The sequence below is a fragment of the Pleurodeles waltl genome, chromosome 10 (genome assembly GCF_031143425.1).
Source record: "Pleurodeles waltl isolate 20211129_DDA chromosome 10, aPleWal1.hap1.20221129, whole genome shotgun sequence".
NCBI lineage: Eukaryota > Metazoa > Chordata > Amphibia > Caudata > Salamandridae > Pleurodeles > Pleurodeles waltl.
In genome coordinates, this window is record NC_090449.1 from 674,118,678 (window position 1) to 674,143,741 (window position 25,064).

At 44.5% G+C, this 25,064-nt stretch overlaps 1 protein-coding gene across 2 annotated transcripts in view; it reads left to right on the forward strand.

Moving 5' to 3' along the window:
- Positions 1–25,064, forward strand: part of ZMYND11 (zinc finger MYND-type containing 11) — a 572,905-nt gene that overhangs the window by 137,734 nt on the left and 410,107 nt on the right. For both annotated transcript variants that reach the window (XM_069211170.1, XM_069211171.1), the window contains exon 7: positions 13,935–14,024. In XM_069211170.1, coding sequence (XP_069067271.1) covers positions 13,935–14,024 — 90 coding nt within the window. The remainder of the gene's footprint in view (positions 1–13,934; positions 14,025–25,064) is intronic.

Below are 25,064 nucleotides of genomic sequence, written 5' to 3' on the forward strand. Positions count from 1 at the left end.
CCTTCCCACTAACTTGCAGCTTTACCAATAAAATTATATGGTGTATTAACAATGACCTGTGAAAATTGGGTTTCAGAAAACCTTTATCATTTGCACATCACCAAGTAAAGTGTTCTGATTTTTGTTTTCATCCTATTAAAATATTTTTTTCATCACACAGAAGTACAAAAATTGGAAAAACCTGATACCAAAAGCCTTTCATTTCACATAGGTCAGAAAGTTCACCTTACAAAATCCTGGAACTCTGCAGTGAGGAGGAAAAGTATTTGCACTGAACACAGAGCAGATCTGACAAGAATAAGATTTAAAGGCATCTTAATTGCTATTTCAGTTTCTGACTCAACAGAACACCTCTTCTTTGTCCACTCGCCACTAGGGTCGAGTGGAATCTAAAACTAGCTCCACCTCATAACATATAACATGGCGAGTGGCCATGTAGATTTTTTGAGCCCTGGCTTGGATGTGTCTGTTGATCTGCAGGACATGATTAATGCTTATGTTACATAGATTGTCACTAAGTTTGTGTACAGCATTAACAAACCCAAATTGATGTATATCGCTAGTGGGCGAAAGCTATGAAAGTTACATATGTAGGCTCAAATGTATTGGAACAGGTGAAGGCTTTTCCTTAAGTGAGTGTTAGTTTTACTTTAATCTAAAATAACATCACTGCTAAAAACTAACAAGTCCATATCAGCCTATGCAAATCGAGCAGTTAGTAGAATGCTGCTTTTTCATGGACTCAGACCAAGTTTCTTATTAGTGACTGAATTACTTTTGAGATTATATGGTGGTCCACCTACCAGTCCCAGATTCTGCGCTTTCTTTTGCTCAGAAGCGTAACTCGTCATACATGCAGAGGTTGAGATCTTGTTCCGCAGAGTTACTCATTCTGGCATTTCATAAAACATACATAGGCAATGGTCTCTTCTCTGCTCTAGCACTTGGCGCAAATAAACCATTTTAAACTCTTGTGAGGGTGGTCTATCTCTGCAGGTTTCCATTTTCAAGCCTAAGCTTCACATTTTGACATATCTAAGGATGTCTTGTGTTATGTATGTGTTTATTTGTAGAGTGCTCCATCACTCTTACTAGGATATCATGCTGCTCAAACTAAGGATTCCTAAACATGCACAAATATTCCAAAGCTACTGAAGGCAGCAAAACTCGAGGAAACACATTTTCTGCTGCTTTCTGAATTTTAGTAGAGCTGATTCAGAGCAAAGTGGCAGTATATTCCATATGGTTACAAGGCGCCGTAGAAAAGGCTTTGTCACCCATATATTTTAAGTGAGATTTTAGATTCCCAAAAAGATAAAGATTTGCAGATCTTAATTCACATTATACGATGCTGTAGTGCTGATCTATTGGAAAGATCAATTACTTTGTGAACCAAACAAAGTGATTTAAAAGGGAGTGCTCCTTCACCCGCACCCAGTGTAAAGAGGCTAAATCAGGGGAAACAGTGGAAGGCTGTGAACTCCACCTCCAAGAACCTGTGCATAGCACCGTAGACCATGATCCTAGTTACTTCGGATTGATCGAGGAAATCTGGATCGGCTCCACTTGCCACTGCAGCCACATAGGAGGTGTCCATGTAGGCAGGGCCCACTCACTATGACTCTGGGCTAGATCTTCCATCCCCTCTCTGCAGTCTATGAGCTTGACTCCTGAGTGACTACAGTATGGATTTTGTGATTGCATCCAAACAACATTCAACTCTATCATCATATTCCTTCTGATGGAAAAAGTTCTACATCTTTTGTTTCCAGATTCTGGTGGGCCCAATAAGTTGCCTGGTTGTAACACATACACCCTTATCTTCATTTGGGTAAATCTGGCCTTCAGTTAAAGTACATTTGGTTGTCTTCACAGTTTATAGAAAAGTTCCACTTAAGGCATCTTTTTCACCATTCTAGTCTTTCCCCTCACTAAAGGCCGTCTTCTCCCGGGGACTAAACATTACCCTTTTTGAAAATGATGGGCCTCTATTCGACTCCATCCATAAATAAGTGGCACAGAATTGGTCATAGAAAGTAGCTTTTCTTGTGGCTATTTTCTTGGCTCCAAAGATGAATGAGCTTCAGGCTCTCCTCAAGGATGAACCTTATATGGTATTCCATGACAGTAAAGTATTCTTATAAATGCATCCTTCGTTCATCATACCCTGTCACAGCAGCGACTATAGGCATTTTGTTTCCAACCAGTTAACCTTTTCTTGTCCATGTTTTACCCACAGTTGTATTCAGTGTTTACTACATTGTGCCCTAATCCCTCACATTTTAATGTAAACCACCCTAATATCTCGTTGTCTTGGTATACTATGAAATGTTTCAAATAAATAAAATTAATACAAGTCTACAATACGCACCATTTCCCATACATCTTTTATCATGGACACTTCCTCTCTTGGAAAAAGATCTGTCCTACATTAGATGTTAAAAGGGCTAAAAAAGGCTTCTTATACAAGACAGATTTATCTTGGGCAATCTGAACAGATGTTTGTCAACCGTAGAACAGTTTATACAGGCTCAGCATCCACTAAACAAACCATAAGTCTCTAGTTCTGTCATTGGTATTCTCTCTGAATCCTGCTCCTGATTCATTGAATTCCAAAAGCATATCCTTGGATAATTTAAAAGGCATATTGACCCAGTATTTGCATGATATGAAGGCTGAAAGTCTTTTAGAATTCGTAAAGCTGCAGTGTCAAATTAGCATTATGTGCATTGGAGTATATATAATGCCTACCTAGATGCTACATTATAAATAGTGGTGATTTCGGCAAAATCACCTGTTTGATCATTGTATGGATTTGAATATAATTTTCAAAGTTAAGAAATTAGAGGTTAGAAAATGTTGCCTCCAATAGATAAGTTCTTTTCAACTTTTTATTAATATTTAATTTGAAAAATATACTACTAAATGGTGGTTGTAGGAAGTTGGCTCTGTATGTGCTATTTCAAAGTAAGGAATAGCATGCACAGAGTCCAAGGGTTCCCCTTAGAGGTAAGATAGTGGCAAAAAGAGATAATACTAATGCTCTATTTTGTGGTAGTGTGGTCGAGCAGTAGGCTTATCAAAGGAGTAGTGTTAAGCATTTGTTGTACATACACATAGACAATAAATGAGGTACACACACTCAGAGACAAATCCAGCCAATAGGTTTTGTTATAGAAAAATATATTTTCTTAGTTTATTTTAAGAACCACAGGTTCAAATTTTACATGTAATAGCTCTTTTGAAAGGTATTGCAGGTAAGTACTCTAGGAACTTTGAATCATTACTTTAGCATGTATACTTTTTACATAAAACACAATAAGCTGTTTTAAAAGTGGACACTTGGTGCAATTTTCACAGTTCCTGGGGGAGGTAAGTTATTGTTAGTTTCAACAGGTAAGTAAGGCACTCACAGGTTTCAGTTTTTGGTCCAAGGTAGCCCACCGTTGGGGGTTCAGAGCAACCCCAAAGTTATCACACCAGCAGCTCAGGGCCGGTCAGGTGCAAAGGTCAAAGAGGTGCCCAAAACACATAGGCTATAATGGAGAGAAGGGGGTGCCCCGGTTCCAGTCTGCCAGCAGGTAAGTACCCGCGTCTTCGGAGGGCAGACCAGGGGGGGCTTTGTAGGGCACCGGGGGGGGACACAAAGTAGCACAGAAAGTACACCCTCAGCTGCGCGGGGGCGGCCGGGTGCAGTGTGCAAACACGTGTCGGGTTTCCTTCAGGTTTCAATGGGAGACCAAGGGGTCTCTTCAGCGATGCAGGCAGGCAAGGGGGGGGCTCCTCGGGGTAGCCACCACCTGGGCAAGGGAGAGGGCCTCCTGGGGGTCACTCCTGCACATAAGTTCCGTTTCTTTAGGGGCTGGGGGCTGCGGGTGCAGGGTCTTTTCCAGCCGTCGGGAAATGGAGTTCAGACAGTCGCGGTCAGGGGGAGCCTGGGGATTCCCTCTGCAGGCGTCGCTGTGGGGGCTCAGGGGGGACAACTTTGGTTACTCACAGTCGGAGAGTCGCCGGAGGGTCCTCCAAGAGTTGGTTGTTCTCCACCAGTCGAGTCGGGGTCGCCGGGTGCAGTGTTGCAAGTCTCACGCTTCTTGCAGGGAGTTGCAGGGGTCTTTAAATCTGCTCCTTGTAACAAAGTTGCAGTTCTTTTGGAGCAGTGCCGCTGTCCTCAGGAGTTTCTTGTCTTTTTCGAAGCAGGGCAGTCCTCAGAGGATTCAGAGGTCGCTGGTCCCTTGGAAAGCGTCGCTGGAGCAGGTTTCTTTGGAAGGCAGGAGACAGGCCGGTAAGTCTGGGGCCAAGGCAGTTGGTGTCTTCTGTTCTTCCTCTGCAGGGGTTTGTCAGCTCGGCAGTCCTTCTTCTTGTAGTTGCAGGAATCTGAAATCTTAGGTTCAGGGAAGCCCTTAAATACTAAATTTAAGGGCGTGTTTAGGTCTGGGGGGTTAGTAGCCAATGGCTACTAGCCCTGAGGGTGGGTACACCCTCTTTGTGCCTCCTCCCAAGGGGAGGGGGTCACATCCCTAATCCTATTGGGGGAATCCTCCATCTGCAAGATGGAGGATTTCTAAAAGGTAGAGTCACCTCAGCTCAGGACACCTTAGGGGCTGTCCTGACTGGCCAGTGACTCCTCCTTGTTATTCTCATTATTTTCTCCGGCCTTGCCGCCAAAAGTGGGGGCCGGGGCCGGAGGGGGCGGGCAACTCCACTAGCTGGAGTGTCCTGCGGTGCTGTGACAAAGGGGTGAGCCTTTGAGGCTCACCGCCAGGTGTTACAGCTCCTGCCTGGGGGAGGTGTTAGCATCTCCACCCAGTGCAGGCTTTGTTACTGGCCTCAGAGTGACAAAGGCACTCTCCCCATGGGGCCAGCAACATGTCTCTAGTGTGGCAGGCTGCTGGAACCAGTCAGCCTACACAGATAGTCGGTTAAGTTTCAGGGGGCACCTCTAAGGTGCCCTCTGTGGTGTATTTTACAATAAAATTTACACTGGCATCAGTGTGCATTTATTGTGCTGAGAAGTTTGATACCAAACTTCCCAGTTTTCAGTGTAGCCATTATGGTGCTGTGAAGTTCGTGTAAAACAGACTCCCAGACCATATACTCTTATGGCTACCCTGCACTTACAATGTCTAAGGTTTTGCTTAGACACTGTAGGGGCACAGTGCTCATGCACTGGTACCCTCTCCTATGGTATAGTGCACCCTGCCTTAGGGCTGTAAGGCCTGCTAGAGGGGTGTCTTACCTATACTGCATAGGCAGTGAGAGGCTGGCATGGCACCCTGAGGGGAGTGCCATGTCGACTTACTCATTTTGTTCTCACTAGCACACACAAGCTGGTAAGCAGTGTGTCTGTGCTGAGTGAGGGGTCTCTAGGGTGGCATAATACATGCTGCAGCCCTTAGAGACCTTCCCTGGCATCAGGGCCCTTGGTACCAGAGGTACCAGTTACAAGGGACTTATCTGGATGCCAGGGTGTGCCAATTGTGGAATCAAAAGTACAGGTTAGGGAAAGAACACTGGTGCTTGGGGCCTGGTTAGCAGACCTCAGCACACTTTCAATTCAAAATATAGCATCAGCAAAGGCAAAAAGTCAGGGGGTAACCATGCCAAGGAGGCATTTCCTTACACAACCCCCCCCCCCCCCCCCCCCAAACGAAAGAGGATGAGACTAACCTTTCCCAAGAGAGTCTTCATTTTCTAAGTGGAAGAACCTGGAAAGGCCATCTGCATTGGCATGGGCAGTCCCAGGTCTGTGTTCCACTATAAAGTCCATTCCCTGTAGGGAGATGGACCACCTCAACAGTTTTGGATTTTCACCTTTCATTTGCGTCAGCCATCTGAGAGGTCTGTGGTCAGTCTGAACTAGGAAGTGAGTACCAAAGAGGTATGGTCTCAACTTCTTCAGGGACCAAACCACAGCAAAGGCCTCCCTCTCAATGGCACTCCAACGCTGCTCCCTGGGGAGTAACCGCCTGCTAATGAAAGCAACAGGCTGGTCAAGGCCATCATCATTTGTTTGGGACAAAACTGCCCCTATCCCATGTTCTGAGGCATCTGTTTGCACAATGAATTGCTTGGAGTAATCTGGGGCTTTTAGAACTGGTGCTGTGCACATGGCTTTCTTCAGGGTGTCAAAGGCCTGTTGGCATTCTACAGTCCAGTTTACTTTCTTGGGCATTTTCTTGGAGGTGAGTTCTGTGAGGGCTGTCACAATGGATCCATATCCCTTCACAAACCTCCTATAGTACCCAGTCAAGCCAAGGAATGCCCTGACTTGGGTCTGGGTTTTTGGAGCTACCCAGTCCAGAGTAGTCTGGATCTTGGGTTGGAGTGGCTGAACTTGGCCTCCACCTACAAGGTGTCCCAAGTAAACCACAGTTCCCTGCCCTATCTGGCATTTGGATGCCTTGATAGAGAGGCCTGCAGATTGCAGAGCCTTCAAAACCTTCTTCAGGTGGACCAGGTGATCCTGCCAGGTGGAGCTGAAGACAGCAATATCATCAAGATAAGCTGCAGTAAAGGATTCCAACCCAGCAAGGACTTGATTCACCAACCTTTGGAAGGTGGCAGGGGCATTCTTTAAACCAAAGGGCATAACAGTGAACTGATAATGCCCATCAGGTGTGGAGAATGCTGTCTTTTCTTTTGCTCCAGGGGCCATTTTGATTTGCCAGTACCCTGCTGTTAAGTCAAAGGTACTTAAGAATTTGGCAGCCCCTAATTTGTCTATGAGCTCATCAGCTCTAGGAATGGGATGAGCATCTGTCTTGGTGACAGAGTTGAGACCTCTGTAGTCCACACAAAACCTCATCTCTCTCTTTCCTTCTTTGGTGTGAGGTTTGGGGACTAAGACCACTGGGCTAGCCCAGGGGCTGTCAGAGTGCTCTATTACTCCCAATTCCAGCATCTTGTGGACTTCCACCTTGATGCTTTCCTTAACTTGATCAGACTGTCTAAATATTTTGTTTTTGACAGGCATGCTGTCTCCTGTGTCCACATCATGGGTACACAGGTGTGTCTGACCAGGGGTTAGGGAAAAGAGTTCAGCAAACTGCTGCAGGACCTTCCTGCAGTCAGACTGCTGTTGGCTAGAGAGGGTGTCTGAGTAGATCACTCCATCTACTGAGCCATCTTTAGGGTCTGATGAGAGGAGATCAGGGAGAGGTTCACTCTCAGCTTCCTGGTCCTCATCTGTTACCATCAACAGATTTACATCAGCCCTGTCATGGAAGAGCTTAAGGCGGTTCACATGGATCACCCTCTTGGGGCTCCTGCTTGTGCCCAGGTCCACCAGGTAGGTGACCTGACTCTTCCTTTCTAGTACTGGGTAAGGGCCACTCCATTTGTCCTGGAGTGCCCTGGGAGCCACAGGCTCCAGAACCCAGACTTTCTGCCCTGGTTGAAATTCAACCAGTGCAGCCTTTTGGTCATACCACAACTTCTGGAGTTGTTGGCTGGCCTCAAGGTTTTTACTTGCCTTTTCCATGTACTCTGCCATCCTTGAGCGAAGGCCAAGTACATAGTCCACTATGTCTTGTTTAGGCTCATGAAGAGGTCTCTCCCAGCCTTCTTTAACAAGAGCAAGTGGTCCCCTTACAGGGTGGCCAAACAGAAGTTCAAAGGGTGAGAATCCTACTCCCTTCTGAGGCACCTCTCTGTAAGCGAAAAGCAGACATGGCAGGAGGACATCCCATCTCCTTTTGAGTTTTTCTGGGAGCCCCATGATCATGCCCTTCAATGTCTTGTTGAATCTCTCAACAAGGCCATTAGTTTGTGGATGATATGGTGTAGTGAATTTGTAAGTCACTCCACACTCATTCCACATGTGTTTTAGGTATGCTGACATGAAGTTGGTACCTCTGTCAGACACCACCTCCTTAGGGAAACCCACTCTGGTAAAGATACCAATGAGGGCCTTGGCTACTGCAGGGGCAGTAATCGACCTAAGGGGAATAGCTTCAGGATACCTAGTAGCATGATCCACTACTACTAGGATGTACATATTTCCTGAGGCTGTGGGAGGTTCTAGTGGACCAACTATGTCCACACCCACTCTTTCAAAGGGGACCCCCACCACTGGAAGTGGAATGAGGGGGGCCTTTGGATGCCCACCTGTCTTACCACTGGCTTGACAGGTGGGGCAGGAGAGGCAAAACTCCTTAACCTTCTGGGACATATTGGGCCAGTAGAAGTGGTTGACCAACCTCTCCCACGTCTTGGTTTGTCCCAAATGCCCAGCAAGGGGAATATCATGGGCTAAGGTCAGAATAAACTCTCTGAAACCCTGAGGCACTACCACTCTCCTAATGGCACCAGGTTTGGGATCTCTTGCCTCAGTGTACAGGAGTCCATCTTCCCAATAGACCCTATGTGTTCCATTTTTCTTGCCTTTGGACTCTTCAGCAGCTTGCTGCCTAAGGCCTTCAAGAGAGGGACAGGTTTCTTGTCCCTTACACAACTCTTCCCTTGAGGGTCCCCCTGGGCCCAAGAGCTCAACCTGATAAGGTTCCAGCTCCATAGGCTCAGTTCCCTCAGAGGGCAGAACTTCTTCCTGAGAAGAGAGGTTCTCTTTTTGGTGTTGTGTTGCAGCTGGTTTCCCAGCTGACTTTCCTTTTCTCTTGGTAGGCTGGGCCATTTTTCCAGACTCCAGCTCTACTTTTTCACCCTGTGCCTTGCACTGTGCCCTAGTCTTGACACACACCAGTTCAGGGATACCCAGCATGGCTGCATGGGTTTTCAGTTCTACCTCAGCCCATGCTGAGGACTCCAGGTCGTTTCCAAGCAAACAGTCTACTGGGATATTTGAGGAGACCACCACCTGTTTCAGGCCATTGACCCCTCCCCACTCTAAAGTTACCATTGCCATGGGATGTACTTTAGTCTGATTGTCAGCATTGGTGACTGGATAGGTTTGTCCAGTCAGGTATTGGCCAGGGGAAACCAGTTTCTCTGTCACCATGGTGACACTGGCACCTGTATCCCTCAGGCCCTCTACACTTGTCCCATTAATTAAGAGCTGCTGCCTGTATTTTTGCATGTTAGGGGGCCAGGCAGCCAGTGTGGCTAAATCCACCCCACCCTCAGAGACTAATGTAGCTTCAGTGTGACACCTGATTTGCTCTGGGCACACTGTTGATCCCACTTGGAGACTGGCCATTCCAGTTTTAGCTGGATGGGAGTTAGAAGTGGTATCTTTCTTGGGACAGGCCTTGTCTCCAGTTTGGTGTCCAGACTGACTACAGTTACGACACCAGGCCTTTTTGGGATCAAAGTTTTTACCCTTGTACCCAGAATTGTTTTGTGAAGAGGCTCTGGGCCCACCCTCCTGTGCAGGTTTTTGGGGGCCTGTAGAAGACTCTTTACTATCTTTGTTTTTGGCTGTCTCACCACCTTTCCCCTGGGGAGGTTTTGTGACCCCTTTCTTTTGGTCACCCCCTGTGGAAGTTTTGGACACCCTAGTCTTGACCCAATGGTCCGCCTCCTTTCCCAATTCTTGGGGAGAAATTGGTCCTAGGTCCACCAGATGCTGATGCAGTTTATCATTGAAACAATTACTTAATAGGTGTTCTTTCACAAATAAATTGTACAGCCCATCATAATCATTTACACCATTGCCTTGAATCCAACCATCTAGTGTTTCTACTGAGTAGTCTACAAAGTCAACCCAGGTCTGGCTCGAGGATTTTTGAGCCCCCCTGAATCTAATCCTATACTCCTCAGTGGATAATCCAAAGCCCTCAATCAGGGTACCCTTCATGAGGTCATAAGATTCTGCATCTTTTTTAGAGAGTGTGAGGAGTCTATCCCTACACTTTCCTGTGAACATTTCCGAAAGGAGAGCACCCCAGTGAGATTTGTTCACTTTTCTGGTTTCACAAGCCCTCTCAAAAGCTGTGAACCATTTGGTGATGTCATCACCATCTTCATATTTTGTTACAATCCCTTTGGGGATTTTCAACATGTCAGGAGAATCTCTGACCCTATTTATGTTGCTGCCACCATTGATGGGTCCTAGGCCCATCTCTTGTCTTTCCCTTTCTATGGCTAGGATCTGTTTTTCCAAAGCCAATCTTTTGGCCATCCTGGCTAACTGGATGTCCTCTTCACTGGAGTTATCCTCAGTGATTTCAGAGAGGCTGGACCCTCCTGTGAGGGAGCCAGCATCTCTGACTATTATTTTTGGAGTCAGGGCTTGAGAAGCCCTGTTCTCCCTAGATAGGACTGGTGGAGGGGATTCTTCCTCCAGTTCACTATCATCCTCCTCTGTGTTATCCACAGAGGGGTTGGCTCTATCATACTCTGCCAACAGCTCCTGGAGCTGTACTTTGGTAGGTCTGGAGCCCATTGTTATTTTTCTTATGTTACAGAGTGACCTTAGCTCTTTCATCTGGAGATGGAGGTAAGGTGTGGTGTCGAGTTCCACCACATTCATCTCTGTACTAGACATTATTCTTCTAAAAGTTGGAATGCTTTTAAGAATCTAAAACTAGTTCTAGAATCTAATTCAAACTTTTACAAACTTTTAAACTCTAAAAGAAATGCTAACAGGGACTAACACAAGGCCCTAGCAGGACTTTAAAGAATTTAGAAAACTTTTCAAATTGCAAAAATCAATTTCTAATGACAATTTTGGAATTTGTCGTGTGATCAGGTATTGGCTGAGTAGTCCAGCAAATGCAAAGTCTTGTACCCCACCGCTGATCCACCAATGTAGGAAGTTGGCTCTGTATGTGCTATTTCAAAGTAAGGAATAGCATGCACAGAGTCCAAGGGTTCCCCTTAGAGGTAAGATAGTGGCAAAAAGAGATAATACTAATGCTCTATTTTGTGGTAGTGTGGTCGAGCAGTAGGCTTATCAAAGGAGTAGTGTTAAGCATTTGTTGTACATACACATAGACAATAAATGAGGTACACACACTCAGAGACAAATCCAGCCAATAGGTTTTGTTATAGAAAAATATATTTTCTTAGTTTATTTTAAGAACCACAGGTTCAAATTTTACATGTAATAGCTCTTTTGAAAGGTATTGCAGGTAAGTACTCTAGGAACTTTGAATCATTACTTTAGCATGTATACTTTTTACATAAAACACAATAAGCTGTTTTAAAAGTGGACACTTGGTGCAATTTTCACAGTTCCTGGGGGAGGTAAGTTATTGTTAGTTTCAACAGGTAAGTAAGGCACTCACAGGTTTCAGTTTTTGGTCCAAGGTAGCCCACCGTTGGGGGTTCAGAGCAACCCCAAAGTTATCACACCAGCAGCTCAGGGCCGGTCAGGTGCAAAGGTCAAAGAGGTGCCCAAAACACATAGGCTATAATGGAGAGAAGGGGGTGCCCCGGTTCCAGTCTGCCAGCAGGTAAGTACCCGCGTCTTCGGAGGGCAGACCAGGGGGGCTTTGTAGGGCACCGGGGGGGGGGGGGGGGGGGACACAAAGTAGCACAGAAAGTACACCCTCAGCTGCGCGGGGGCGGCCGGGTGCAGTGTGCAAACACGCGTCGGGTTTCCTTCAGGTTTCAATGGGAGACCAAGGGGTCTCTTCAGCGATGCAGGCAGGCAAGGGGGGGGCTCCTCGGGGTAGCCACCACCTGGGCAAGGGAGAGGGCCTCCTGGGGGTCACTCCTGCACAGAAGTTCCGTTTCTTTAGGGGCTGGGGGCTGCGGGTGCAGGGTCTTTTCCAGCCATCGGGAAATGGAGTTCAGACAGTCGCGGTCAGGGGGAGCCTGGGGATTCCCTCTGCAGGCGTCGCTGTGGGGGCTCAGGGGGGACAACTTTGGTTACTCACAGTCGGAGAGTCGCCGGAGGGTCCTCCCCGAGTTGGTTGTTCTCCACCAGTCGAGTCGGGGTCGCCGGGTGCAGTGTTGCAAGTCTCACGCTTCTTGCGGGGAGTTGCAGGGGTCTTTAAATCTGCTCCTTGTAACAAAGTTGCAGTTCTTTTGGAGCAGTGCCGCTGTCCTCGGGAGTTTCTTGTCTTTTTCGAAGCAGGGCAGTCCTCAGAGGATTCAGAGGTCGCTGGTCCCTTGGAAAGCGTCGCTGGAGCAGGTTTCTTTGGAAGGCAGGAGACAGGCCGGTAAGTCTGGGGCCAAGGCAGTTGGTGTCTTCTGTTCTTCCTCTGCAGGGGTTTGTCAGCTCGGCAGTCCTTCTTCTTGTAGTTGCAGGAATCTGAAATCTTAGGTTCAGGGAAGCCCTTAAATACTAAATTTAAGGGCGTGTTTAGGTCTGGGGGGTTAGTAGCCAATGGCTACTAGCCCTGAGGGTGGGTACACCCTCTTTGTGCCTCCTCCCAAGGGGAGGGGGTCACATCCCTAATCCTATTGGGGGAATCCTCCATCTGCAAGATGGAGGATTTCTAAAAGGTAGAGTCACCTCAGCTCAGGACACCTTAGGGGCTGTCCTGACTGGCCAGTGACTCCTCCTTGTTATTCTCATTATTTTCTCCGGCCTTGCCGCCAAAAGTGGGGGCCGGGGCCGGAGGGGGCGGGCAACTCCACTAGCTGGAGTGTCCTGCGGTGCTGTGACAAAGGGGTGAGCCTTTGAGGCTCACCGCCAGGTGTTACAGCTCCTGCCTGGGGGAGGTGTTAGCATCTCCACCCAGTGCAGGCTTTGTTACTGGCCTCAGAGTGACAAAGGCACTCTCCCCATTGGGCCAGCAACATGTCTCTAGTGTGGCAGGCTGCTGGAACCAGTCAGCCTACACAGATAGTCGGTTAAGTTTCAGGGGGCACCTCTAAGGTGCCCTCTGTGGTGTATTTTACAATAAAATGTACACTGGCATCAGTGTGCATTTATTGTGCTGAGAAGTTTGATACCAAACTTCCCAGTTTTCAGTGTAGCCATTATGGTGCTGTGGAGTTCGTGTAAAACAGACTCCCAGACCATATACTCTTATGGCTACCCTGCACTTACAATGTCTAAGGTTTTGCTTAGACACTGTAGGGGCACAGTGCTCATGCACTGGTACCCTCACCTATGGTATAGTGCACCCTGCCTTAGGGCTGTAAGGCCTGCTAGAGGGGTGTCTTACCTATACTGCATAGGCAGTGAGAGGCTGGCATGGCACCCTGAGGGGAGTGCCATGTCGACTTACTCATTTTGTTCTCACTAGCACACACAAGCTGGTAAGCAGTGTATCTGTGCTGAGTGAGGGGTCTCTAGTGTGGCATAATACATGCTGCAGCCCTTAGAGACCTTCCCTGGCATCAGGGCCCTTGGTACCAGAGGTACCAGTTACAAGGGACTTATCTGGATGCCAGGGTGTGCCAATTGTGGAATCAAAAGTACAGGTTAGGGAAAGAACACTGGTGCTGGGGCCTGGTTAGCAGACCTCAGCACACTTTCAATTCAAAACATAGCATCAGCAAAGGCAAAAAGTCAGGGGGTAACCATGCCAAGGAGGCATTTCCTTACAGTGGTCCATTATTTCCCTCCACATGCAAAGAAGTATTTCTCCGCTTTTGAATTCAGAGAGCCTACCAATGACCGGTAAGTAGGATTACAGGTAAGTAACTTTTCTTCTTTCCTCTTTTCAAAGTATTTTAAACCACTGCTATGATACCCTTATCTTTATTCCGTTAGTATTACCATCTATCCATGGTCCCTTTGCAGCATGCTCGTCTCATTCTCCACCTATCGGAATATGGTAACTAAGATGACTGCTTAGGCAATAGAAAATAGGTGGCCAGCTTTGAAATGGAATGCGCGTGCAGTATTTGCCTTGCCTATTACATTAAAAAAAAATTATGTGTGAAACAAGTTCTACCAGGTTGCAATAGTACCACCCAGTCAAGAACAGCTAATTGGATAGGGCAAACACTACTTGGTTGATCGCAAAGGTAACTTTTCCATCCTGGGTTCAGTACTGTCCAGCTAATTTAAAAGAATAATTTTACATTACTTATTATGAACTGATATTGTAATAAGTTTTGTCTTATAATCATTCCAGGCCATTGATATTAAAAAAGGAAAAGACAGCAAGCATCCAATGTTCAAAAGGCTGATTCACACACAAATGGACGTGTCTACCATTCAGGAGGTAAATGCCATTTCTTCTGTTTGCAATTGAAGTGCGTAGTGTGACAGTTTCTTCTTACGTCTGTTCCATGTACTGGTGCTAGGGAACTTTTTAACTGTGGTAATCTTTGTGAACTTGTGTATGTCTGACAATTGACACCGGTCATTAAATTGTTCATTACTTCCTCATTAATCTTCCTCATCCAAGTCCTTTCATAGCTTTGAGGTGAGCCTATCTCATGAGCCAACTACCAAATTAAGCAAACTGAGCTTCATACACTGTTCTAACCTATTTCACCTCTACATTTGTGCCATGAAAAGGTTACCTTCTAAGAGTGAGCTTTCTGTTTGTCTATCTTGTGCTCACAGACTGTCCACATGACACCCTGGACTCAGAAAAATGACTTAATCTGTTCTTCTCTGTATCAAAGATCCTCTATTGAAATAGGGAGTAGAGACTCTGCCCAGAACACTAGCTGAGCTGCAGTCTGAAGAATCTGCTGTTGTTTGGCAATAACTGCAACTTGCCAAAAGGTGTCTGGTGAGCAGCAAGCCTGTCTCGGCATGATGGTGAGGGATGGGGTGATGGTTCTTGCTTGGACCACCTCTGAGTGGGAGGGCATGGATATGTGAGTCTTGTGGAACATTCACATTTCCTGTGAATACTGTATGTATTTGTGTTTGGTATTGTTTAGTAATGAATCCTACTGGTTGGTGGGTACCGTGGATATAACTGACTACTATATTGTTCAAGTCATATGTAGCCGCATACATTTTCCTAGGGTCCAAAAAGTTTGGTTTGTGGTGTGACCAAGGACTGCAAAGATACCAGGAAGGTGGCGGTCTGGGGGTCTCAGGAAGGTGCAGGGGCTCGAGTTGTTAACAGTAAGGTGGGTGAAAAATATACATCTAGTGGCTGAATTGCACAGTGTGAGATCAGAAAAACTAGGATTAATCCCAGCTTCCGTACAACACCAAACTGTATGATCTAGCCTAGCCAATAGTTCTATTTAGCTTCCCTTCTTTTTTCTTCATTATCACATATAAGAGGACCTTGAAATACATGACTTCAGTAAAAACCATCTCCTGTATTTGATTTAATAAACTCTGTTTTCATGTATAGTAGAAACACAGGCCACCCAAAGAGTGCATATCATAACTGATTTGACTCATAGTTCACTGTTTGCAATGTCAGTGAGGAGGGGAGAATCAATGTTTTTAAATCTCTGTTTGGAAATTATCACTTTTTAAGTAAATATTTATCAGTGCACTGATAACCTTATGTGCACCTAAGGTGAAATAGTTCTGTATGATGTACACTTTTCGAAATCTGAAGCTACTTTAGCATATATTTACACTTATGCCGTAAAATGTGTATAAACATTAAGGTATTCTTATAGTTAAACAGTGCAGGACATCCTAGGACATCATGCTTGCTTCCTTCCTTCCACGTCAGTTAACTTTTAAAGAAATGCTTAGCATCTTTTTGATAGTGCTGAGTCAGTAAACTGCTGCCCAGGGGGCTAGTGTTGACCAGGAGGGCTACATGTAAAGGTCAGGAGGCCGCATGTGACTCATGGGCCGTTCTTTGAGTATCGCTGTTTCAAGTAATGGTTCATATTGGATATTTGCCCACTAGATTCTGTCCTGGATCTATGATTTATTCAGTCTCTCTGCTTAGGCTTTGTTGGTCTTGTTGGATTGTCTCCCTTTAAAGTTTAAGAAGACGAGTAATAGGAAGACCCAGACAGTAACATTAGATTACAATACGCAAATAAAGGAATTTACCACAGTATCTCTATGGTTACGCCTACATGTTAACTTGGTGGATCTTATTCTTTTACTTTACTGTGTGAAAAGCATGGCAACTTGACTTGAGCATCACCTTCCTTTTGTGTGGCATCCGTTGGCATTTTCTTGTGTATACTGTTGTGAGGGACTTAAAGAGTAAATGATTATTTTCATACCAGTCTCTTGTTACTCCAATTCGATCTTGATTTACCGGTCCTTATGTTGTCTGTTAGCTTAAACCTTTGTAAGTCTGTGGCTTGGCTAATTAGAGGGTGTGTACTGGGCAGAAGTTTTTTTTATGGTTATCTGAAGCACAGTTTAGTTACTTTTTTGTACCAGGGTGTCTCGTTAGATTGGTTCACCTCGGAGCTTAAGAAGAAGTAGGAGGGAAAATCTAATATGATTAATGAAATGACCAGTAACCTAATGTTGTTATTGAGAAATAATTTACAGCTCAAGCAGTTAAAAGATTCCACAGATTAGCTTGATAAACTGTATTTCCAGACGATATATCAGAAACAAGCCAATATTACTGTTAACCTACCTGTTGGATATCATTGGTTACCAGATATTCACTGGTGTGTTTAAGGGTGAGGGACTCATTAAAAACACAGGGCTGTAAAGAAATCAACACCAACCTCCTTATAATTACTGGGATTAGTACCAGCAACAGAGAAATGTTATTTTGGTAATGGCAATTCAGCCTACTGTGGATATATTCTGGAAATATTTAAGTAGTGTACCAATATTAAAATTAGTTTGCCACAAAACAGTCACATTTTCTGTAGAGTGAAATGCTTACATGTTCTAGTTTTCAATGAATGTTCAAAACTTGTGATTCTATTTTGCGAGATATGTGCATCGTAGTTGTTCTGTGGGGACTCCTTTGGATGAAAAACTGCAGCAAATTTAACATGATTAAGTGAACTCTACTATTACTGTTAGTACTATTGTTAATAATTATGTTTACTGCTGCAGAATGTTGGTTTGTTTTCTACAGAATGTGGCCTGAGACTGCCATTGGACTTGTACAAAACCATGGCCATCAATTGCTGTCTTTGATTTACTTCTAATCATTCTTGTTGGGGATTCTTTTGTTTTTCATTTAGCCATAGGCCTGCATCTTTAAAGCAACACCACTGACCAATATTACTCCTCCCTCAACTCATTGTTACTACTTTTAGCAACCTTAGAATAATGATTGAAATGGATTTAGACTTAAGTTAAGAGCAGTTATATTTGGGTCTACAAGCAGGGGGATGTCTTTTCTTGTTTTTGTTTTGAAGCTCTTAACCTCTATCAGCGGGCCCTAGACAAGTTGGACTATTAGCAGCTCATCCACCGGGTGGTAGAAAGAGACAGCAGAGTTTCTGAGTTGGATGATTTCATTGAATTACAAGTGGCATCTTTATCTTTGATGCCACCTTAGGATAATCCCGATCTGGGGAATTCAAGGCGTATAGCCTTTCACCACCAATAATAATGTACTGTGTCACCTGTTGTGCTTGCGGGAGTGTCTGTGAGGCGAGTTGTATAGCAATGCTTTCTTCCTGGAGTGGACGATTGTGCTACATTATGGGTTTCCTCATCCTCAGCTGACTGAGCTGTCATTCACAAGATCGGTCTTCACAGAGAGTGGGTAATTCTGTTTGATCCGTATTGGGATCATCTCTTGTCACACTTTGATCTCTTTTGGCGGACTATGTTCCTATCTTTGTGGTCAAGTTATGGATTACAGAGCTAACTATAACTTGCAGATTTGAATAGTTCTCTTCCAGGGGATCCTCATCAATATTCACAGGCACTGAATAGTCTCACCCATGTGTGAACACCTTGGACTGCTTATAAAATAAATGTATGTATATGTACATACATCTATAAAAAAAAAAAAACACTCACAATTTCAGCCTATCAACAGGCTAAGAAGTCCAAATTTTATTTTCATTTTAAAAAAGAAAACATTTACTTTCATTTAGGCCACCATAGAGTATAGGTGAACATAGAAAACCCTTCATAAACGTTCTTTTAATGGGAAAATAAATGGAGGACAGAATTAACTAAAAGGCTGCAAGTAATACATTAAGCTAATACAACTGGTACTTTGCCTTTAGAACCTCACTACCCTCAGTATCCCATCATGCCCCACAGGTGGTAGTTAGGGCACGTCATTGTTACGGAACTATAAAGGAAACTGGGTTAAAATGTAACAAGTACTCAGGGATGTGAAATTTAATAAAATATCTACTTTTCCATGGGACAGGTTGCTTCATAAATCTACTTGTCCTGTAAAAAAAAAATCTACTTGTCCCTTTGGTGCCATGTAGTGTGGCAACAAATTATGGAAGCAATCTCATTATATAAGAGCTCCGATAATAGCCTCTGTGATTATGCCAGTACTAATACTACATACTGGGGCTGGAGGAAGCAGTAAGCTATAGTTCCAGGGCTGGGAATACCTTTGAGACTGTGCAAACATACTTATGTTTACGTTGTAAGGATTTTCACCAGCTCTTCTCTAATCCTTGCCTATACTGAGAAAGGTTGTAAATTTACTCCTGACACGGGCAGAAGTAGAAGTTCTTCAAGGATTGGGGAAAAAAGTGGTTGGAATGAAAGAGAACTTGTAAAAGCTCAATAGATGTTTGTGTGAGCAAACCTACACATGCATATTTGCCCGTGCTAAAACACAGTTCACAAATATTTTCTAGGAGTATAAATTCCTGGTCTACTTCTGTGAATTCTTGTGAATTCATAAAAGCCATACTCCTACACTAATGCAAAGACATATGCCATGGTTGCACTTTTGTGACTTTAGGAATTGGACCACAATTAGGTCTGGCGTTAACCAAGACCTTTCTACTCTAAATTCTATTTCTCTCTCTATCCATCTACCGGATGGCTTAATTGTGAGTTATAGCATTCTGCTCTTTCACGAAGGGCCTTTTGGCCCACAAAGTAGTTTTGTTCAGTGCCAGGAACTACTGTGGCAATGTGTGCTTTTTGAGACCAATTTTTTTTTTTTTTTTAGCTTTTTGCCAGTGTTTGTTATAATGGTGGGAGCCTGGCAGCTACCACAACGATAACGTTTTACAAAAGCCATGTCAAAACAGGACACACATGGACAAAACCAAAAGACTGACCACCAATTTTGGATTGGTTGGCTTTGCCAGTGCTTGTTTATTTTCATGTTTCCTATATTGTTGTTGAAACTGGTTACACTGATTTTCTAGTATGAATATTTTTATGGGAATACTAGCATGCATCAACACATTTCAGAAAATTATGCTTCACAGAAATGGTACCTAAAATTTCACAGCAATTTAGCAAAACATTTTTTTCCTAATTGCATTGTTTTTGTGAACATTTTATTTCGAAAGCAAAGAATCATCAGTCAAGCTTATAAGCTTCTGCAAACATCTGCAGTAGTTTATAAGCTCAGAGAGCATTCTAGGAGCATTATATGTAGCCTCATATTGTTAACCTTTTCAAACATGTGCCCACATGTTATTTACTGAAACTACTGTCATTTGTGCAGTCCAAGCTTAAAACATTTATTTACAGCGCTCACCTACATGATAAAGGCTTTGCATTATTGAACCATAAAGACAAGTTTGAACTGTATTAACATAGAAACACAAATATTGCCTCAGCCACAGACAGTTCCCCTTCCCTTTAAACTGGCAGCGAAAGGGTTTGTGCTGCAGGGGTTTGGGTCTGCTTGTCCCAAGGACAAAATAAATATGAGAACTTGTTGTGCTTGACCCAAGACAATATGTCCTGGCCGTCAGGCTATAGGCATTCCACACCCCTGAATACTGTAGTACTTCTTGTCAGGGGAGGAAAGAGGGTTGCTTTGACTTGGATGAGGATAGTCCCTGGGAGAGAAGTGGGATTACAAGTAAGTAACTTTTCCTTCTCTTCCAGGGGTCCCCCTCATCAGTAGTCATAGGCACTGAATAGAACCGCAAGCAAATTCTTCAGAGAGCGGACAAGAAATAAGGACCATGCCAATAATTACCCAAAATGATTCCTCAATGATGCCTGCCCTACTTGAGTACCTTCCCTGGATTGTGAAACTAAACAATAATGCCTAGTGAATGTATAGGTAGAAATCCAGGTCGCAGCTTTGCAAATACCTGCAATGGGGGACATTCCTAAGAAGGGCTACGGTAGCCACTTTACCTTGAATAGAATATGCTTTTGGCCTATGGTTGGGCACTGTTCCCAACCCACCATAGGTGCACAACCACCGCAGCACACACCTGTGAATAGCAGGAGTTGACCAACCCATTGCTGATGACCAGCCCACCACAGGCAACTAACCACTACTGTGCATGACATTTGTTGCCTCACAGGAATCTGCACATTAAGGTAACCTTCTCCATTATGCCCTTGATCTATGAATGTATTGCTTTTTATATGCCGTAAACCTAGCTGCGAAGCAGTGAAGTGCTGTTCATTAGATGAGGGGGTCGAGGATTGTATAAATCAAGCGGGATTACATAAATACTTTTTCTACTTGTTTCGTCACAGGACAATTAAGTGATTTGCCCTGACATGATAGCACTGAGCCCAGGATTTCAACCTAGGTTCCCTGGCTTCAAGGGCAACACTGAAGCCGCTCAGCCATTTTACAGGTATAACCTAGACACAGCTCATGTGTTTAAAAATTCATATATAGACATACACACACTTTTAGTAAGTCATCAACATCCACTAGTCTGTTCAGGAGTTCTTTACAATTTGCTTTATATGTTTATTTTTCTTAACAGTGCTTGCTGCATCATGCTGGGACATAGTAAACGCCACCATTTTTTTTTCGGAAACAGCCATCTAGTCAGACTGTGATGGATTAGTGAATCTGCAGCTGGATTTCGAAATCCACAATAAATGACAGTAGAAAAAGCTCCCTCGCCCAATGGTGTTCCATTTTTTTGACTGAATTTATGAAACATATTTGTTCAGTTATCGTAAAAAAAAACAAATTCTCTTCATTCATAGAACCAAACATTTTATAACGCTAATTTCTCTAAATCTACTGAACAGATTTACACCAAATCAAGCAAAGGGACTTACTTGAGTTACATGCCCGGTCTATTCATCTATTTTTTTCTCCGAATGGATGATTAAAGAAACCTATTTTTAGGCTTCCACCTGAATCTGCCTAAAGTATGTCTTGAAAAACCTAAAGTGGATGTACTTTTTGGGAGGGGAGGGTAAACGTTTGTGGTGATTCATCAAACTGCACCAAATTTATTAAAAAAACGTAAAATGCCTTTTCAGTGGAAACTCTGACTTAACCATAACTATAAAGGCACTATTGCTACCTCTGTAACACGTCTGAATCTGTGTGTGTGTGTGTATATATATATGTTCGGTGGCATGTGTAACTGCAGATACACATGCTGTGCATTATCCTGCCATCTAGTGTTGGGCTCGGAGTGTTACAAGTTGTTTTTCTTCGAAGAAGTCTTTTCGAGTCACGAGACCGAGTGACTCCTCCATTTCGGCTCCATTGCGCATGGGCGTCAACTCCATCTTAGATTGTTTTCTTTCTGCCATCGGGTTCGGGCGTGTTCCTCTTCGCTCCGTATTTTGAATCGGGAAAGTTAGCTAAATTATCAAAAATTCGACGGTATTGTTATCGTTCGGTACCGGGTTAGTGTTATTGTATCGGCACCGACATAAAGAGCGCTCCGGCGGCCCATTGGGGATTCCTTTCTTCACCCGGGCCTGGTCGGCCCGACCACGCCCGTCGTTGAAGACTAATGGACCGGACCCCCTTCTGCTTCTGTCCGAAGTGTCGTTCAAAGTATCCCTATACAGACCAGCACCTGGTCTGTAATCTGTGTTTGTCACCGGAACACAGGGAGGATACTTGAGGGCTTGTCAAGCGTTTTGATAAAAAAAAGATCCTAAGAGATCGACGAGCAAGAAGACTGCAAAAGGCGTCGACACCGAGAGAGAACTCGACGTCTGAGAAGAAGAAAGCATTTCCATCCAGGGATCGTACTCTGACGAATCCGAAAGTGACCGAACCTCGAAGGTGCAGCGAACAGTGAGTAAGCCTGCCCGTCCAAAGCTCACACAAAGATCTTTAAGGCCAAGGGGATGCCACCGCCAACAGGCCATGGCTTAACCCATCGAAAAGAAGGTGACCAAACATCGGCACCGAAAAAAAGGCCAGGGATTTGCCGAAGACTTCCGACTCTGGTGAAGATTCCGGCACTGAACGCTCTCGACACCGAGAGTTCGACTCACCCAAAGTGAGAAAAATATCATCAGAACCGAAAAAGACTATATCTGAAACCTCGGTACCGAAAAAAGCGGCTTCGGAGCTGAATAGAAGCTCTTACACAGAAGAACAAGAACTTTCCAGTCAAATGAAGGAAAGACATAGATTTGAGCAGTAATTAAGTATGGATGAACCGGACCATACACAAAGGAGGTTGCATATCCAGAAAGAGACTGGAAAAATACAAACTCTACCTCCAATCAAGTCTAAAAGGAAACTTGCATTTCAGGAGACAGAAATGCAGTCTAAGGCAGAAGTGGTTAGAGACAAATCCCCACCACCAAGGTTTTCACCACAACCGTCCCCACCGCACTCACCACAACTGTCTCCAGTGGGAACACCTCCAATGCAGTCAACCACACATACAGGGATGACACAGGATGATGCTGATGCATGGGACTTATATGATGCACCAGTATCGGATAACAGTCCGGATTGTCATCCAACAAAGCCGTCACCTCCGGAGGAAAGTACTGCATATACGCAGGTACTATCCAGGGCAGCTATGTTCCACAACGTAGCAATGCATTCGGAGCCAATGGAGGATGATTTCCTGTTCAACACCTTGGCATCCACCCACGCTTCCTATCAAAGTCTGCCAATGCTCCCGGGTATGCTCAAACACGCAAAACAAGTATTCCAGGAGCCAGTTAAAGGAAGGGCTATCACTCCTAGGGTTGAGAAGAAGTACAAGCCTACCCCAACGGATCCTGTGTTCATAACACAACAATTTACACCTGACTCATTGGTTGTAGGAGCAGCAAGAAAAAGAGTAAACTCTCAATCGTCAGGAGATGCTCCACCGCCTGACAAAGAGAGCAGAAAGTTTCACGCAGCGGGCAAACGAGTGGCAGCACAAGTAGCCAATCAATGGTGGATTGCTAATTCGCAAGCCATACTTGCTCGCTACGACAGAGCACACTGGGACGAGATGCAACACATCATACAGCACTTGCCCAAAGAACACCAGAAACGTGCCCAACAGGTTGTGGAAGAAGGACAGGCCATATCCAACAACCAGATAAGGTCCACACTAGACTCGGCAGACACGGCAGAACGAACAGTCAACACGGCGGTAACCATTCGCAGGCATGCATGGTTAAGAAGCTCTGGATTCAAGCCAGAGATCCAACAAGCAGTGTTGAACATGCCTTTTAACCAAGAACAGTTGTTTGGGCCAGAAGTTGACACAGCAATTGAAAAGTTAAAAAAGGACACGGCCAAAGCCATGGGCGCGCTCTACTCCCCACAAGTCAGAGGCACATTTAGGAAACCACAATTCAGAGGAGGTTTTCGACAGCAAACATCAGAGCCTTCCACCTCTCAAACCAGACCCACCTATCAGGCACAATATCAAAGGGGAGGATTTCGTGGTTCCTATAGAGGACAATTCCCAAGAGGAATGGGAAAGTTCCAAGCAGCCAAACCAAGCCAAACCAAACAGTGACTTCAATGTCGCAAAACCCCAACACTTATCACCAGTGGGGAGGAGGCTAACCGCATATTATCATAACTGGACACATATTACCACAGACGCATGGGTCCTATCAATTATCCAACATGGTTATTGCATAGAAGTCACAAATTTCCCACCAGATGTGCCACCAAGAACACACAATCTGTCCAAACAACACTTAGACCTATTACAAATAGAAGTCCAAGCACTATTACAAAAACAAGCAATAGAGCTAGTACCCAATCATCAGAAAGGAACAGGCGTCTACTCACTATATTTCCTAATTCCAAAAAAGGACAAAACGTTAAGACCTATCTTAGATCTCAGAACACTGAATCTCTTCATCAAATCAGACCACTTCCACATGGTAACACTTCAAGACGTGGTTCCCTTTCTAAAAAAGGAGGACTACATGTCAATATTGGATCTCAAGGATGCGTATTTCCACATACCCATCCATCCTTCTCACAGAAAATACTTAAGGTTTGTAATAAAAGGCGTACACTATCAATTCAAAGTGCTACCGTTCGGTATAATAACAGCCCCTAGAGTATTCACAAAATGCCTAGCAGTAGTAGCCGCTCACATGAGACAGCACATGCACGTATTCCCATATTTTGACAGCTGGCTAATAAAAACCAACACTCAACAACAATGTCTTTTTCACACGCAATACGTCATAGAAACTCTATACAAACTAGGGTTCTCTATAAATTACCAGAAATCAAATCTGCAACCATCCCAAATACAACAATACTTGGTAGCAACACTCAACACACAAAGAGCAATTGCCACTCCTAGTCCACAAAGGGTCCAAGTGTTCCAAAATGTAACATCAAGCATACAGTCAAACCAACACTGCCCAGTAAGGTTTGTAATGAAACTTCTAGGCATGATGTCTTCATGCATAGCCATTGTCCCAAATGCAAGGTTACACATGAGGCCCTTACAACTGTGCCTAGCAAAACAATGGACACAAGCACAGGGTCAACTTCAAGATGTAGTGTTGATAGACCGCCAAACACACTTCTTGCTTCAATGGTGGAACCCTATAAATTTAAACAAAGGGCGGCCATTCCAAGACCCAGTGCCTCAAGCTGTTATCAAAACAGATGCTTCCATGATAGGGTGGGGAGCACACCTCAACAAGCACAGCATACAGGGCCAATGGGACAATCAGCAAAAACAACTTCACATAAATCATTTGGAACTGCTAGCGGTGTTTCTATTATAAAAAGCATTTCAACCCCTGGTAGCCCACAAACACATCCTTGTCAAAACTGACAACATGACAACAATGTATTATCTCAACAAACAAGGGGGGACACACTCGTCACAACTGTGTCTCTTAGCACAAAGAATTTGGCATTGGGCAATTCACAATCACATTCGCCTGACAGCACAATACATACCAGGCATTCAGAATCAGTTAGCCGACAATCTCAGTCGAGACCGCCAGCAAACTCACAAATGGGAAATTCATCCCCAGATCCTACAGGATCACTTCCACCACTGGGGAA